Genomic DNA, 13,287 nt, shown 5'->3' with positions numbered 1-13,287 from the left:
TCAGGGAGAGAAGGGGTGGGACAAGGGTCTGGAACACGGGGGTAGGGAGAACACGAATGGGGGGGTGGTTGTTCCTTCAATTTCTGTTTTTCTCTAAGAGCTGTAATGATTTGGAAGGTCCAATAAACTAAATTTTTGTTTTTTGATCTCCCTTTAGATTCGAATTGTGCTAATTTGTCTCCAACTGAATTCCAGAATTTTATTTCATTAACTAAATCTGGGGAGATCTCTGGAAATTGAATGAACAACCATATGATTAAATCTTTTAACTCCCGCTTAACAATTTTAACATTTCTCTCTACAAGGGTACCCACAACTTGGTAATAAACTCTTTTCTGGGGGACAGAGAGTTTGCAACCCATCTCTGCCCCGCAAAAACGAACCTTCGGAGTGAAACGAAAAAAAAACGCTAACAAAAAACCCCAACCGCTAGCCCCAACCTCACCGAGCCCAGGGCGAAACCTCGACTCGACCGGATGAAACCGGGAGATAAGGCGGGGGGCAACTCTCGAAGTTGGGAAGCTGGAGTTACTCACCCCTTACTAGCGGGAAAGCGGGGAAAAAACTCCGAAGTCCGCGGCTTCGATCCCGGATCGGCTCCTGGGTGCGGGGAGGTGTCGATCCGATCCCTGTCCGGAGCCCTACCCCTAAAACGGGGTCTGCTCCCGAGGCAGGGTAGTTTAACGACCACGGAGCAAGCGGCAGACGATGAAGAGGAGGCGAAACTCCTCTCGAGGCTGCTGACTCCTGCCGCGGGGCGAGGGGGTCTTCTCTCGCCGCACGGTGGGCGCCAAACTGCCGCAGCTGCTGTGTCGAAAGCACTTCCCTCCCGTCCGAGCAGGGGGGGAAGGCGGCCGGGGCTAGCTCGGAGCACAGCAGCAGCTAGCAGCTAAGGGGGCACTACCCAGATCCGTCAGGGACGTCCGGGCTGCGCCTTCCTCGGCAGGACAGCAGCAACAGTATCGAAAAGAAGCGGCAAGGCGGAGAAGCCGAGAGAAAAGAGGGTCTTGACACGCCCGATGTAGCTCAGTGGTTTTAATGTATCATTTCTCCACCGCAAGCGGGAAAAGACGCCACTGCGTCGGGGCGGGAAAAGACACCACTGCGTCCGGGCAGGAAAAAACAAGACAAAAGGGGGAGAAGCAGTATATAAAGGGGTGTACAATAACCAATCGGGGGAAACTGAGGAGGGGAATTCAACATGACTGACAGGGGTGGCAACAAGTGATACATGAACCAAGGAGGGGCTAGGGGCACCTGCCCAATCACCCCCTGTGGAAGGGAGAAGTTTCTGGAAGGATGGGGGGGTTTCAGGAGATGAACGGGGCTCTGGAGGAGGGGAAAGGGGCAGTTGCCAGGGGAACGGGGGTGGAGACTAGGGCTTGGCAGCGAGCCCAGACAGGGAGGACACCATTCGAGGGAAAGGGGGAACCAGGACTGAACCATCAAACTGGGTATAGGGTTGTAACCAGGGGAATCATCACAGAACAATACGAAACAGGGAAGATAACTCAATTGGGAACTGGACACACACCACAACACACTGTTTTCCCAAACTTTTGATATACTAGATAAAAACTTCCCATCTTAAAAAAAAAAAAGAAAAAGGTGGCAGTACGTGGCTCATTTTCCTACTTTTCTCTGCAGCCCATGAGGAAAAATGCTGCCAAGGAATGTTTTCAGACCAGAAGTGTGATATTCCCCAGAGGCCATACATAATAGGCCCGGCATCATGGGACTTAAGAGGTCAGGCAGTTCATATCAATGTAATAAATCTGAGGGCAGATGTTTACATGATTCTCAGCAGAACCCACTTAACAGGAAAGTGGGAAATCAAACTGGCCTCCTGGAAAATCCCAACTGCTGCATGCAGACTCTTCTGCCATGCAGCTGTGATTCCATCCCTCAGTAAAGCAGCACTGCACTTTGATAAAGCTTGAAAGTCCTACAAATACTACAGGATTTTCTGCTGCCACTATCTGTTCATTTAGGCACCCGTATTTACTATTCTTGTAAATTACTTAGTTTTGCAAGGTTTATTTAATTTTTAATCCTCACTTTTACTATTTTAGGGTATCACTGAGTACAACCTCACTAAATACTGAAATGGGCTTTGGTTTGTTTTTTAACTATGAATAGTCCTTGGGAGTTAAAAAGACAGCGTTTCACAATAATTTCCAGCCTGTGCCAAGCACATTCAAGTGAGTGGGTGTAAATTGAGGCCAGTAAGACTTGCCTTAGTATGTGCTAAAATAGAGCTGGCATCAGACATGAGTTACTTGAACCTTAACTTAGCCTTGTATCTAACAGGCACTGGGGTTTTTCCCTCTTTTGAGTTCTTCCTCAATTGTGAGCTAGCCATCTAAAGCAAAAGGTAGTGGCAAGATATTCCCACCCTGTAAGAAGTATGTTGATTTTGAAATTGCTCCACCAGCCAACCAGACTTGCACAGGCATCACCTGATAAGAAAACTGATAACAGCTTACTTCTCGTGTGAAACACCTGACTAAATATGCTGCTTCTTGTTTCCTGTGTATGTTTTAAAAGACTATTTTAGACCTATGGCCAAGCATTGAGCACATTTCATTTTCTTCCATATTTGTACATACACATTGGCAGACAGATACAAACTCTAACACACATGAAGAGAGCACATATGCACATCCTTAGGTTTAGCAGAATTAATTACATTTGTTTTAAAGATGGGGGGCCTTCAGCTCTCCTTACTAAGAATACCTAATGCTTATTTTTGCATTTCAGTTCTCCACTTTATGGAATCAGAGTGTCTGGCAACACTCCTCATTGAAACTCGTGCAAGAGCTAAAAACCCCACAAAGACCAGGCTAGCTAGCATAAAAAACAAGGGCTGGACATACAGTACAAGAGGCAGAGCAGTGACTTTGATCATAGAGAACTGGGAATAAAAACCTAGCAGAAATCAACAGCCCAACAGCAAAGATGTACTTTTCAACTTTTAGTTGGGGTTTTTAATTTGTGTTCCTTAGGTATAAAGGACTTGGGATCTAGGAATCCAAGGACTACCCTGTCTGCTGAGTAAAGTCCCTCAGCACTCTGTCAAACACACGTCAGTGCGCATTCATATAGTCACTGAGATGCAGTTTTAAATAAATACATTGACATTTGTTTCCTCCTGTTTACAACATTTCATAGACTGACTGCATTTTATTTCCATTCCATTAAATATCTCTGCTTTATCCTTTGACCTGCTATATCATTGTCACACTACGCTCTAGAGAACTCATGTTCTTGCCTCTTCCTCAGCCATGTACACTGGAAGTTACTAGAAAGTCAAAACTGTGCTATTTTTAATTTTCAGTATGGAGAAAGAATATGTGTTTCTTCTACAGGGTCCACTACATTCTCTGAGAGCCTTTATTTTTCATGCTTCAGCATTTAACCTGTGGCAGGGACCACCTGGGAAAGCAGTAACCATTTTTATTCATGAGGTCATTGAATGAAAACAGGGAATAACCTGCAGCCTTAGGCCCCCCAAGAGACTCAAATGAAGACACATTTCAGAATCCCTTCTTTAACTCATGACTCCTCAAATGTTTTTCCCTTGGATCACAGCACTGGAGTTATTTTTGGAGAAATTCCAGAAAACTTTGTGACTCCTTCGGCATCTCAGAAAGAGTGACTGTCTCTCTGACTGTCACTGCACTGCACTTGGTATAGCTAGACAGAGGCAACTGATGCCAGCTGGAATCAGGGATGAAGGGATGGAAAGGCAGAGGGATGAGCCAAAATACCAACTGAAGAAACTGACAGACAAAATGCTTTTGTTAAATGATAGTTTAGACCTAGAACTTGATGGATATGTTTAACTTTGCTGTCAATACTTAATGTCCATAATTAACATTTGTTGAACAGTGATAATATGCTCAGAAAAAAATTCTCCTAACTGCAAAACCTTCCACTCAACTTGAAAACAATTTTAATTCTTAATGTGGAAATCACACACCTGCTTTTTCATCTAGTCTCTCTTTTCAGACCCTTTTGTTTCTTATGCACATCCTCAGTCTTCTGTAACAACCGAGGATATGGAATGGCTTCTGTACAAGAAAAACTACCCAAGGGGGACTCTCTGCTACAGCTGATACACAGCATCACACGAGAGCTTTCTAGAAGCAAAAGTAACACAAAAGAAGTGGGCACATAATTCAGCCTTAGTATTTCTTCCAATACAAAGTCTAGAGCATAGAGTAAACATTGCAATAGGTACAGTCACAGTTAGTATGGTGCAGTTTTTCAGGTAACAAACAGCAGCCTTGCAAAGCCTTCCAAAAAACACCAGCAAAGCATATTGTGGATGCTAAACTTACATCAAGTCAAGGATTACGTATTATACATACTAGGCAAGTTCATGAAAGAAGCTAATTGTGGGTTACTCAATATCACATCTGGCTCAGGGTAGCTTATCCCTCTGCAAATTAAAAATAGTAGATATTGGTAGAGCATTCTGAGAAGATATCATAGGCTACCTTGATTCTTATTCTTCCCTAAGTACCTGCATATGGCCACTGCTGCTGCTCTTCCTTAAAGACCTGGCTAAAAACACCCTGTATGCTCGCTCTCCTCCAAAAAGAAGTACAGAGAAAGAGATTTTTTTTTTTTTTTTTTTAAAAAGAAAGTATGATTCCAAGATTTGGGGAAAAAATCCAAAACAATAAAACTCTCCAGTGACCTGGTAGGGAAGACCTCATAGCAGCTATTATTTCTTGAGGGCATCCAAGATACCAGTAGAGCCATCCCAGTGGCGCTCCAATCTGGAAATGGAAAAAACAACTGCTGGCCTTCCCCATCCCCAGTCTCAAGTCTGTTTTCCAAGACTTTGATCCCTGCCTTCCACACCCAGAATGCACATCTCTTTGCAGCTGGGGTGCACTGGTCTAGACAGACTTTTACAATGAGCCAGTGCAACCATCCCTGTAACATTCATTAGATTCATAGAGAAATATCCTATGACACAAACTGATTCTGCTTCATCAAGCAACCAAGTTAATGACAAATATTTGCACTGTCACTGTAATTCAGCAAAGGAGAGGAAATAGAACAATAGAAATGTTAAAAGCTGGAAAATACCTCTAAGTTCAATTGTTAACAGAAAGAATTAAATGGAAGGAGGGAAAGGTTTACTGTAAATTGCTCAATGTCTATAGCAGCCTTAAAACTTAAGTATGAAACAGATAATTTTGAAGATTTTTGACAATTCAAAGAAAACAAACATTTCAATGGCGCCAAATCATTATTTTAGACAGAAAGGATAGGAACAATTAATTAATTTTGCTTAAAAAGGTTTTTTCCTAAACAAGACTGACATAAATAAGAAAGAAGAAGGGAATAATGAAGGAAAGAAGTAGAAAGAAGAAAAATTAAAGAGTTAAGAGCTCAGCCTTTTTTTTTTTAAACCATCTTTTCAGAAAGGATCATTTATGTTCTGAATATTTAATGCACAGCTCTCGGGAAGCACCACACTCACAAAAAAGGGTGTCCTTACTTTTTCCCCTTTTCAACATTTATGTCAACAAGTTAAAAAAATATTCTCCAATTATTATAAAAGGCAAAACAAATCTTTCTTTTCCCTTTAAATTTCTTTATTGCTATGATGAATGCTATAATCATGTAAAATTGAACCATTTCTAAAAGCATTACTTAGATTTACATCAAACAGAAAATGGTCTGCCTGTAGGAACTGCTTCTCATTCCACCATGATGCAACAAAATGGAGACAAAAGCTTTAAGAGACACACACTGACATGCAATTTTGTCATTAAGAACTGATCTCATACTGGGCAAATAATATAAGTGTACCTATCCCCACATCTGCAGAAGTTATACATGGTGACAGGTATCATGTAACACCGTTTTAATAGCACGAAAAACAATACAAGACAGAGCGGCATGTTTGCAGTAGTGGTTCAATTTAAAGTAACTGATGAAAGAAGTTTAAATTAAGAGATCAGATAGCTTTTCATAATTAAATTTCAACACGCAATTCAGTTGTTCAACATTATCATGATGTATTTTATTAACTCTCTTAACATCTTAATATTTCTACTGCTTTTCTGCCCACTCATACTTTGCATGTAATTATCTTGAAACTTTGTGCCATGTCTAGTAAGCAGAGAATTTTCTACCCAAAATTTTTTCCATTAAGAGACTTTCAATTTAGCAAAGTTTAATCTTAGTTTCTATTGCACTTCGAGGCAAACTTTAAAGAGTGATATTGAAATTAATTGGGGAAGTATTATGAGCTAATTAGGCCAAATTCTCAGCCCTCATGAAATAACTTCTGATTTGAGCAGAGAGAAGGGAAAGAAAGCTGGGCCTCTTGGCAATGAAAATATCTCCCTCCAAATCTGAGACTGCAGTTTCTAGATTACAGATTAGATTACATGTTAATTTCAGTAGCTTCAGTGCCTAAATGTAGTTAATTTATATTTATAAATATAATTGACAATTTCAGAAAAAGCTTGTATGTCTATTTTTTCCTTTCACAGAACGATCAAGGTTGGAAGAGACCTTTAAGATCTAGTCCAGCACCACCATAATCCCCAAATGCCACATCCAGACACTTGTTGAACGCTTCCAGAGAGGATGACTCCACCACCCTCCTCGGGCAGCTTAATCCAATGCCTGGCCAATGCCTTTCCCCCTTAAGAGTTCTTGTTTTCCAAGACACAGACTGTACACCAACAAAGCCTACAGCAGGTAGGAGGGGGATTCAAAGAATGACGACCTGGCAGTGCAACTTTCCCATCTGACTACTTCAGGAACTTTCTGTGAACTAAACAACAGTTTTCTTGAAGCCCAAGCTATTTATGTGGGACTTGAGCAAACAACATGGGAACAAGCATTCCCTTTGGAAAATTTAAAAAATGTACAAGTGGGCTGAAAGCAAACTGCTTCTGAAGCAATTTCAGACACCATCCCCCTACGCTAAAAGCAGCTGGTACCTCACTGAATGGAAAAATATGTGTCATCCTTTTTCATTAAGATAATATATGCAAAAATAAATCCTCCAAGCGGCCTTACTAAAACTGTAATAAATAAACCTATGGCTGCGAGAGGCATTAAGCCTCGCTCCTACGGGAGCACCCACTTAGAAGACTTAAAGATGCAATCTGGAATTCTGATCCCTCAGCGAAACACGAGGAAGACTGAAGGTAAGGCTAACACCTCACACCTGCTGATCCGGGCAGGACGTCCCGGCGGGATGAGGAGGCTTCGCTCACCTCCCCGCTGTGGCACCACCGTGTGACCCTGGGAACGCCGCGGCCGCCGGCACCGGCTCCAGCAGCACGGAGCGACGCGCCACCTTCGGCGTGCGGAGGTTTTGGGTCTACAAAAGAAAATACCCACGGGAAGCTCCCGCCGCCCGCAGAAGCCCTCCGGAGCTCCGTCCCCACGGGCTGCCTCCGTCCCCACGGGCTGCCTCCATCCCTCCCCTGCAGGCGGCGCCCGAGGCCCGGCGCCGGCGGCGGCCGCTTCCCCCGGGATGCTCCAAAGCGGCCGAGGCGGGGGGCGCAGGGAGGCGGCCGCGGGGCCGTGCCGAGCCGGCCGCCGTCCAGAGAGGCCGGACCGGGCTGCGATCCGTAAGGAAAACCCCCGGCTGCCGTCTCGCTGCCCTCCCGCCGCCTCTCCCGGCGCTCGTCCCCATCCGCGGCCCGGCAGGGCGATGGTTTCTCCAGGAAGCGCTGGAGCATCCGCCGGCGCTGGTGCCGCTTCCTCCCTTCCGTGTCTGCTCCGTACCCGGTACCCGCAGCCGCCGCTGAGGTGAGGGTGTTTTCAAGACTAAAATTCAAATTTAATTACGTCTTCTAAAAATGATTTTTTTTCTGACTTATTACTCTGTCTTTCCTTTATCCGTATTTTCTGCTTCTTTTTTTCCCTTCTTGAAAATACTAGGGAAATACGTTCTGATGAGAGTGCGTTAGAGGCGCGCTGTGACATTAAACCGTAAAACTTTTTCCTTATTAAAATCCTAACTCTGATCTTACTGCATTTACTGTATTTCTTGCTCTGCCTAGTGTTGAAAAATCGACATGTCTAGCAAAAAGGCAAAGACGAAGACCACCAAGAAGCGCCCTCAGCGCGCCACTTCCAATGTGTTTGCGATGTTCGATCAGTCGCAGATCCAGGAATTCAAGGAGGCCTTCAACATGATCGACCAGAACAGGGATGGCTTCATTGACAAAGAGGACCTGCACGACATGCTCGCCTCCCTTGGTAATGTCCCTTTTCTCTGTCCATGCTTGCCAGGCAAATTTGTACTGCAAAAATCAAAATATTGAGTTTGGGATATGAGAGGCGTCTCAGCTTGTATTAACACTACAGACATTACTTGTTCGGTTTGAAAGCTAAACCGAGTCTGAATCCCATTATTTGTAGGAAAGAATCCAACGGATGAATACCTGGATGCCATGATGAATGAGGCTCCGGGCCCCATCAACTTCACCATGTTCCTCACCATGTTTGGTGAGAAGTTAAATGGCACCGACCCGGAGGATGTGATCAGGAATGCTTTTGCTTGCTTTGATGAAGAAGCAACAGGTACGTGGGTGAAACTTGGTTGCTTGGCAGGGGTATGGCTGGGTTTTTATGTTTGTTAGTTGGTTTTCTGAGCAGTATGCTGATTTTTGCACCTTTATAAATTAAATATGATATAGTAATCCTAGATGACATATTCTACTAAATTACTGTGTGAGAGTAAAGTCTGTCTGGCTCTTCTGTGTCAGTACTGCGGACTAGTAGGACTGTTCTTCTGTGAGGCTTTGAACAAGAGTGGACAGTGTGTATGTTCCTCAAAGTGTAAAACAAGATGTATCTGCTCTAAGATGAGGAACTCAAGTTAGTAATGCGTGATTTTTTATGGTGTTAAAAAGTAATGATAGGAAATCTGTCATACAACTGAGTTTGTCCCCCCTCTTCAGTAGGTCTGAAATGCGTCTGAATTCTTCAGGTGTTTAATATTTCAAGACACACTGTCCAGACTTTATAAAGTCTTACAAACCCTCTCTGGCTGAGCATTCTTTATGGCCCTGAGGACAAATGTCATGCCTTCAACTGCAGCTCAGTTTGCTTTCAGATTGCAGGAAAGTCTGTAGTCTTAGTGGTCTAAAGATAAAAACTGGGTGGGGTGTACAAGGCAGAAATGACAGCTTGGACTGACTTGGAAAGCAAGATGAAGGGAAAGAGTAAAAGACAGAACTCAGTTTTACTATATTGGACTTCCAAGGTTGTGCCTGTAATCGTGAGGTTAGAGTTTATGCTTTTATGTATTTATTTACCTAGGCTAAGATTCCTGAGAAACTTGTAGTAAAGGGGGATGAATCCACAAGGCAATTCAGTGGAATTATCAGTGGTTTGATATGTTGCGAACTTGTCTTACTAGCTCACACTGAAAGTATGTAACCTCTGTACTAGAAATGACACTGCATCTACACCTTTCCTCACAACTGTCCACTGCAATATTTTAATCTAACCAGTGATATATGCTCTGCACCTTTTGAAGGATATCCTTCTGTTTTAACAGCTATTTTCAGTCTGTTTATTTTTAGCACCTTTTGCTTTTTCAAAGTGCATTGCCTTCCTGCTGAGGTGTAGGTAAACAGGCTTTCAGCTGGTAAGGCCTTTTCAAATCGACTTCCTCCCTCTCCAGGGAAATCTCTTTACCATTTCCTAAAGAAGGAAGTTTGTTAGTAGGTTAATTATTTTCTCTCCACAGGTAGTCTGACTCACTTTTTTTTTTTTATGTGTGCACCTAACAAGAGCCTGTGAATTACAATATAAAGAAAAGGGTTGTGCTACCAGTTCTTTGGAACAGAAACTTCTATGTCTGTGTAACCAATAAGTTACTAGTTTGGGCACCCATATACTGACAAGATTGATTTTAGTATCTCTCAGCTCTGTGTGGTAAATGTTTTAGTCTAGTCCTACAATGATTTGAGGATACTAGTTTGTTCTACAGTCTTATGTGTAGTCTTCTTGTGTCTTATGCCACCTCAAATTTTAAAAAGGAAACATGTGAGATAATTGCACTGTTTTATTGAGTTTTGATTCATAATAGTCCAAATGAAGTCTCCAAAATAGCATGTGATGTGTTTGTAGAACCCATGTCATGTTAATCCTTTATTAATTTTTTCCTCTTACTTGGCTTCTGATCAGTTTGTTCCTTTTAAAAATGTACAAGAGCATTTTCAGCTATATCAAACTCTTTTACTCTTTTTCTCATTTCATGGTCTCCACATGTGTTTGTTATGGGCCTGATTTTCTAGCTCTGCATATTGTAGGTCTTTTGAGAGGGAGTAATACAAATGAGATCCTATAGATGAGGATAAGGTAGTCATACTTGTTAGGTCTTACTTACATTTCCTATATTGCCAGCCCAGTTGGATATGTTGCTTCAGCATTACTGTCATGTGTACTGCTATGGAATTGGTATAAAAGTTGGATCTCTCTGCATTTGGAATATTTTTTATCTGGTCTTTGATCCTGCATTGTCATCTGCTGTGTGCTGCTTGCAACAGGCTGATTCTTGAGTTTTGCTTCATTTATTTGTTACTCCCCATCTATGCTGAAGTGTGGGAGGGACAGGAGCCCTGTTTGCTTTACAGTTTGTTGCTGATAAAACTTTTAGCTTATTCCTGGTCTGGCAGCCCAGTTCAGTGTTTAAACAACTACCTATTCAGACAGGATCAATTAAGTCCTTGAGGCTAAACTTGCAGCACCTAAGGCCTTGCATTCTTTGAATACTAATCCTTATGTCATCTCTCATCACTGCTTGGTCTCTGTAGGACAGAGAAAGAGTCTCATCTGTTTAGCTGCCTTTTCCCTCTTCTTTATGCTCATCTTCAAAGACAGAACTCCAAGGTTTGACTCGATCAGGATGGGCCTGGCCTGCTGAACAGTCTCCCTATTTCTGAAGTAGAAGATTGCTGCTAGGCTTCTTCATTTGCAGTCAGTATCCAAGGGCTGGTCTGCACTGGGATATGGTGCTGTTTTCATTAGCATATGTTGAAACACATTTTTTTCCCTTCCCCCAGCATATACCACCCCCGTGCTAATTTGTCATGCTCATTGACTGCTTTTTGGTCCCTTGATTACCTGCTTTGGTTTTGTCTCTCTAATGAACTCTGTTTGCTTAACTTATGCAACTCTCTTTCCAAAGCAGCACTTTTTTATCACATTATAATTTAATATACATTAGTTTATGTGCGTCTCTACATATGATTTCCAGCTGTTCCACAGAGTTTACTTTCTTACTCTTCTTTTCAGAACCTACTTCTACCTCATTTTTTCTGTTACTGACATTTCTCCAGCTAAAGTTCAATAACCAATTTCTTTCTCAAATGAAGCAACTATTTGCTGCTAAAGGTATGGCTGGTTGTATATCAGCATTTAGCAGTTTCTTCATTCTGCTGTCTACCCTTTGTTATGCATGGTTCTTTTTTCATCTCTAAATTTTCCTGGAATTACTTGGCAACTGGTGGTTCTGCCCATTTCTTGAAATAGAATTAGCAGAAGATACCTAGAAACTGCTCCTTTTTATATCTTTGTTAACTTCCTCAAAAATCTTCTACCCTTTTAGCATATAATAAATAATACATCCTACTCTTTTTTTTTTTTTTTACTGTGTTCTCCACTCTCCACCTTTAGCTCTCCACCATAAACATTCTTCCTGCCTCCTGAGCTAACTTGCTCAGTCCTGTCTGAAAGTCTCTTCTGTTATAAACTACTTCCCTGGACACTTGCCAGGAGTTCACTGTATCCACATAAACTGCCTCCAGCAACAGTGTTGTGCAGCACTGAAGAGCCAGAGTGGTTGTTTAGTCCCCAGGGGAAACTAATTTATAGAGGATGTTCAAATATATCTAATTAAGGTATTTAAGAGAACTGCTTGTATAATGAAGACTAGCAGTCACAGGAACTTGTTTTTCCACTTTGAGCTGTTGAAGATCAGTAGATGGAAATAAGTATTATTGTACCACAGCAGGTCAAGCCCTGTCTTCAAAAATCTGTATGAAATGCGTTAAACTTCCTTTCCCTTTGCACTCAAGGAACTTCTTTAGAATTCAGTTAAGGAAATTTGCTGGGGCTCTGTGCAAATGCAGATGTAATATCTGACGTGCTGCACTGGTTAATTGCCTGCCCACGTGTGCATCTGTGCTGCTGCTTTTGGAGAGCCAGCTAAGAGGCTCAGCCTCCCTTTTGTGTTTCTCTCTGCGTGTCTCACTCCAGGGTTCATCCAAGAAGACTACCTGCGGGAGCTGCTGACCACCATGGGAGACAGGTTCACGGATGAAGAGGTGGATGAGCTGTACAGAGAGGCCCCCATCGACAAAAAGGGCAACTTCAACTACATCGAATTCACGCGCATCCTCAAACATGGAGCGAAGGACAAGGATGACTGAACATATCCCTGGATACATGCAGATAGCACCTTTAACTTTTAATTTTTTTTTTCTTCTCGCTAATTTTATTTCTCAGGATCTGTTTTTTCCTTTTTTTTCTAGTTTTCTGGGACCATTTGCGTACATTTTTAGCACTGCAGCTTCTTCCTCTGTGGATCTTAAGGCTGCTCAGGCACACCTGCACCTTTGTAATAAGACTGGAAAGTGGCAGAGAGAGAAAGAAAAGCTTTCAGTGATAGATGTTGAAGGACATAGATCAGAGAATGTGGAGGCCTGGGTAAAAATGTCAGTGCTACTCATCCTAGCTAGATTCATTTTACATTTTTCATGATAATTTTTCAAATAAATCACTGTCTACTAAGTGCAAAACTAAAATTTTCATGCTAGAAGTATAATGTTTCTCTAATGATACCTGTAAATATTTTTGCAACTGTATGCAATCATGTTGTTACCTATTTTTGCCTTAAAAATGATGGATAAGTTACTTAAGCATACTGATGTTTGTACTTCAGCAATTGAGTATTTCACCTGCTACTGTGAGCGTACACATGAAGAAGAAATTCCCATCCTTCAAATTTTAGTGTATTGTAAATGAATTATTTCTGTTAGAGACTTGCACATTAAACATTTTAAATCTTATGGATGTAGTCGAGCATGTATTTTACCACCTCAATCCCTCCATTTCTCGACATTGAGTACTATATTAATACCACTTTTAAAAAACTTATAATGTAAATCCTAGGGTCTTTTTTAAAACAAGATATCATACATGGGCAGAGTTGCTTAAGTGATACTTCTTACCAGACCTGTGGGCTACTGATACTGAATTAATGACATTTCATTGCAACCATTT

General features: G+C 42.0%; 1 protein-coding gene across 1 annotated transcript; it reads left to right on the top strand.

The window, feature by feature from the left end:
* Positions 1–7,655: 7,655 nt before the first annotated feature.
* On the top strand, positions 7,656–13,073 carry LOC103826830 (myosin regulatory light chain 2, smooth muscle minor isoform-like). Its single transcript, XM_009102292.4, has 4 exons — positions 7,656–7,797; positions 8,052–8,250; positions 8,413–8,574; positions 12,262–13,073. Exons 2-4 carry the CDS (start codon positions 8,067–8,069, stop codon positions 12,432–12,434), a joined length of 519 nt encoding a protein of 172 aa, XP_009100540.1. The 5' UTR covers positions 7,656–7,797; positions 8,052–8,066; the 3' UTR covers positions 12,435–13,073.
* Positions 13,074–13,287: the final 214 nt, after the last annotated feature.

The sequence above is a fragment of the Serinus canaria genome, chromosome 2 (assembly GCF_022539315.1).
Source record: "Serinus canaria isolate serCan28SL12 chromosome 2, serCan2020, whole genome shotgun sequence".
Classification (NCBI taxonomy): Eukaryota; Metazoa; Chordata; class Aves; order Passeriformes; family Fringillidae; genus Serinus; species Serinus canaria.
The sequence above is the reverse complement of the archived record's forward strand: the minus strand, read 5'-3'. Positions and strand labels throughout refer to the sequence as shown.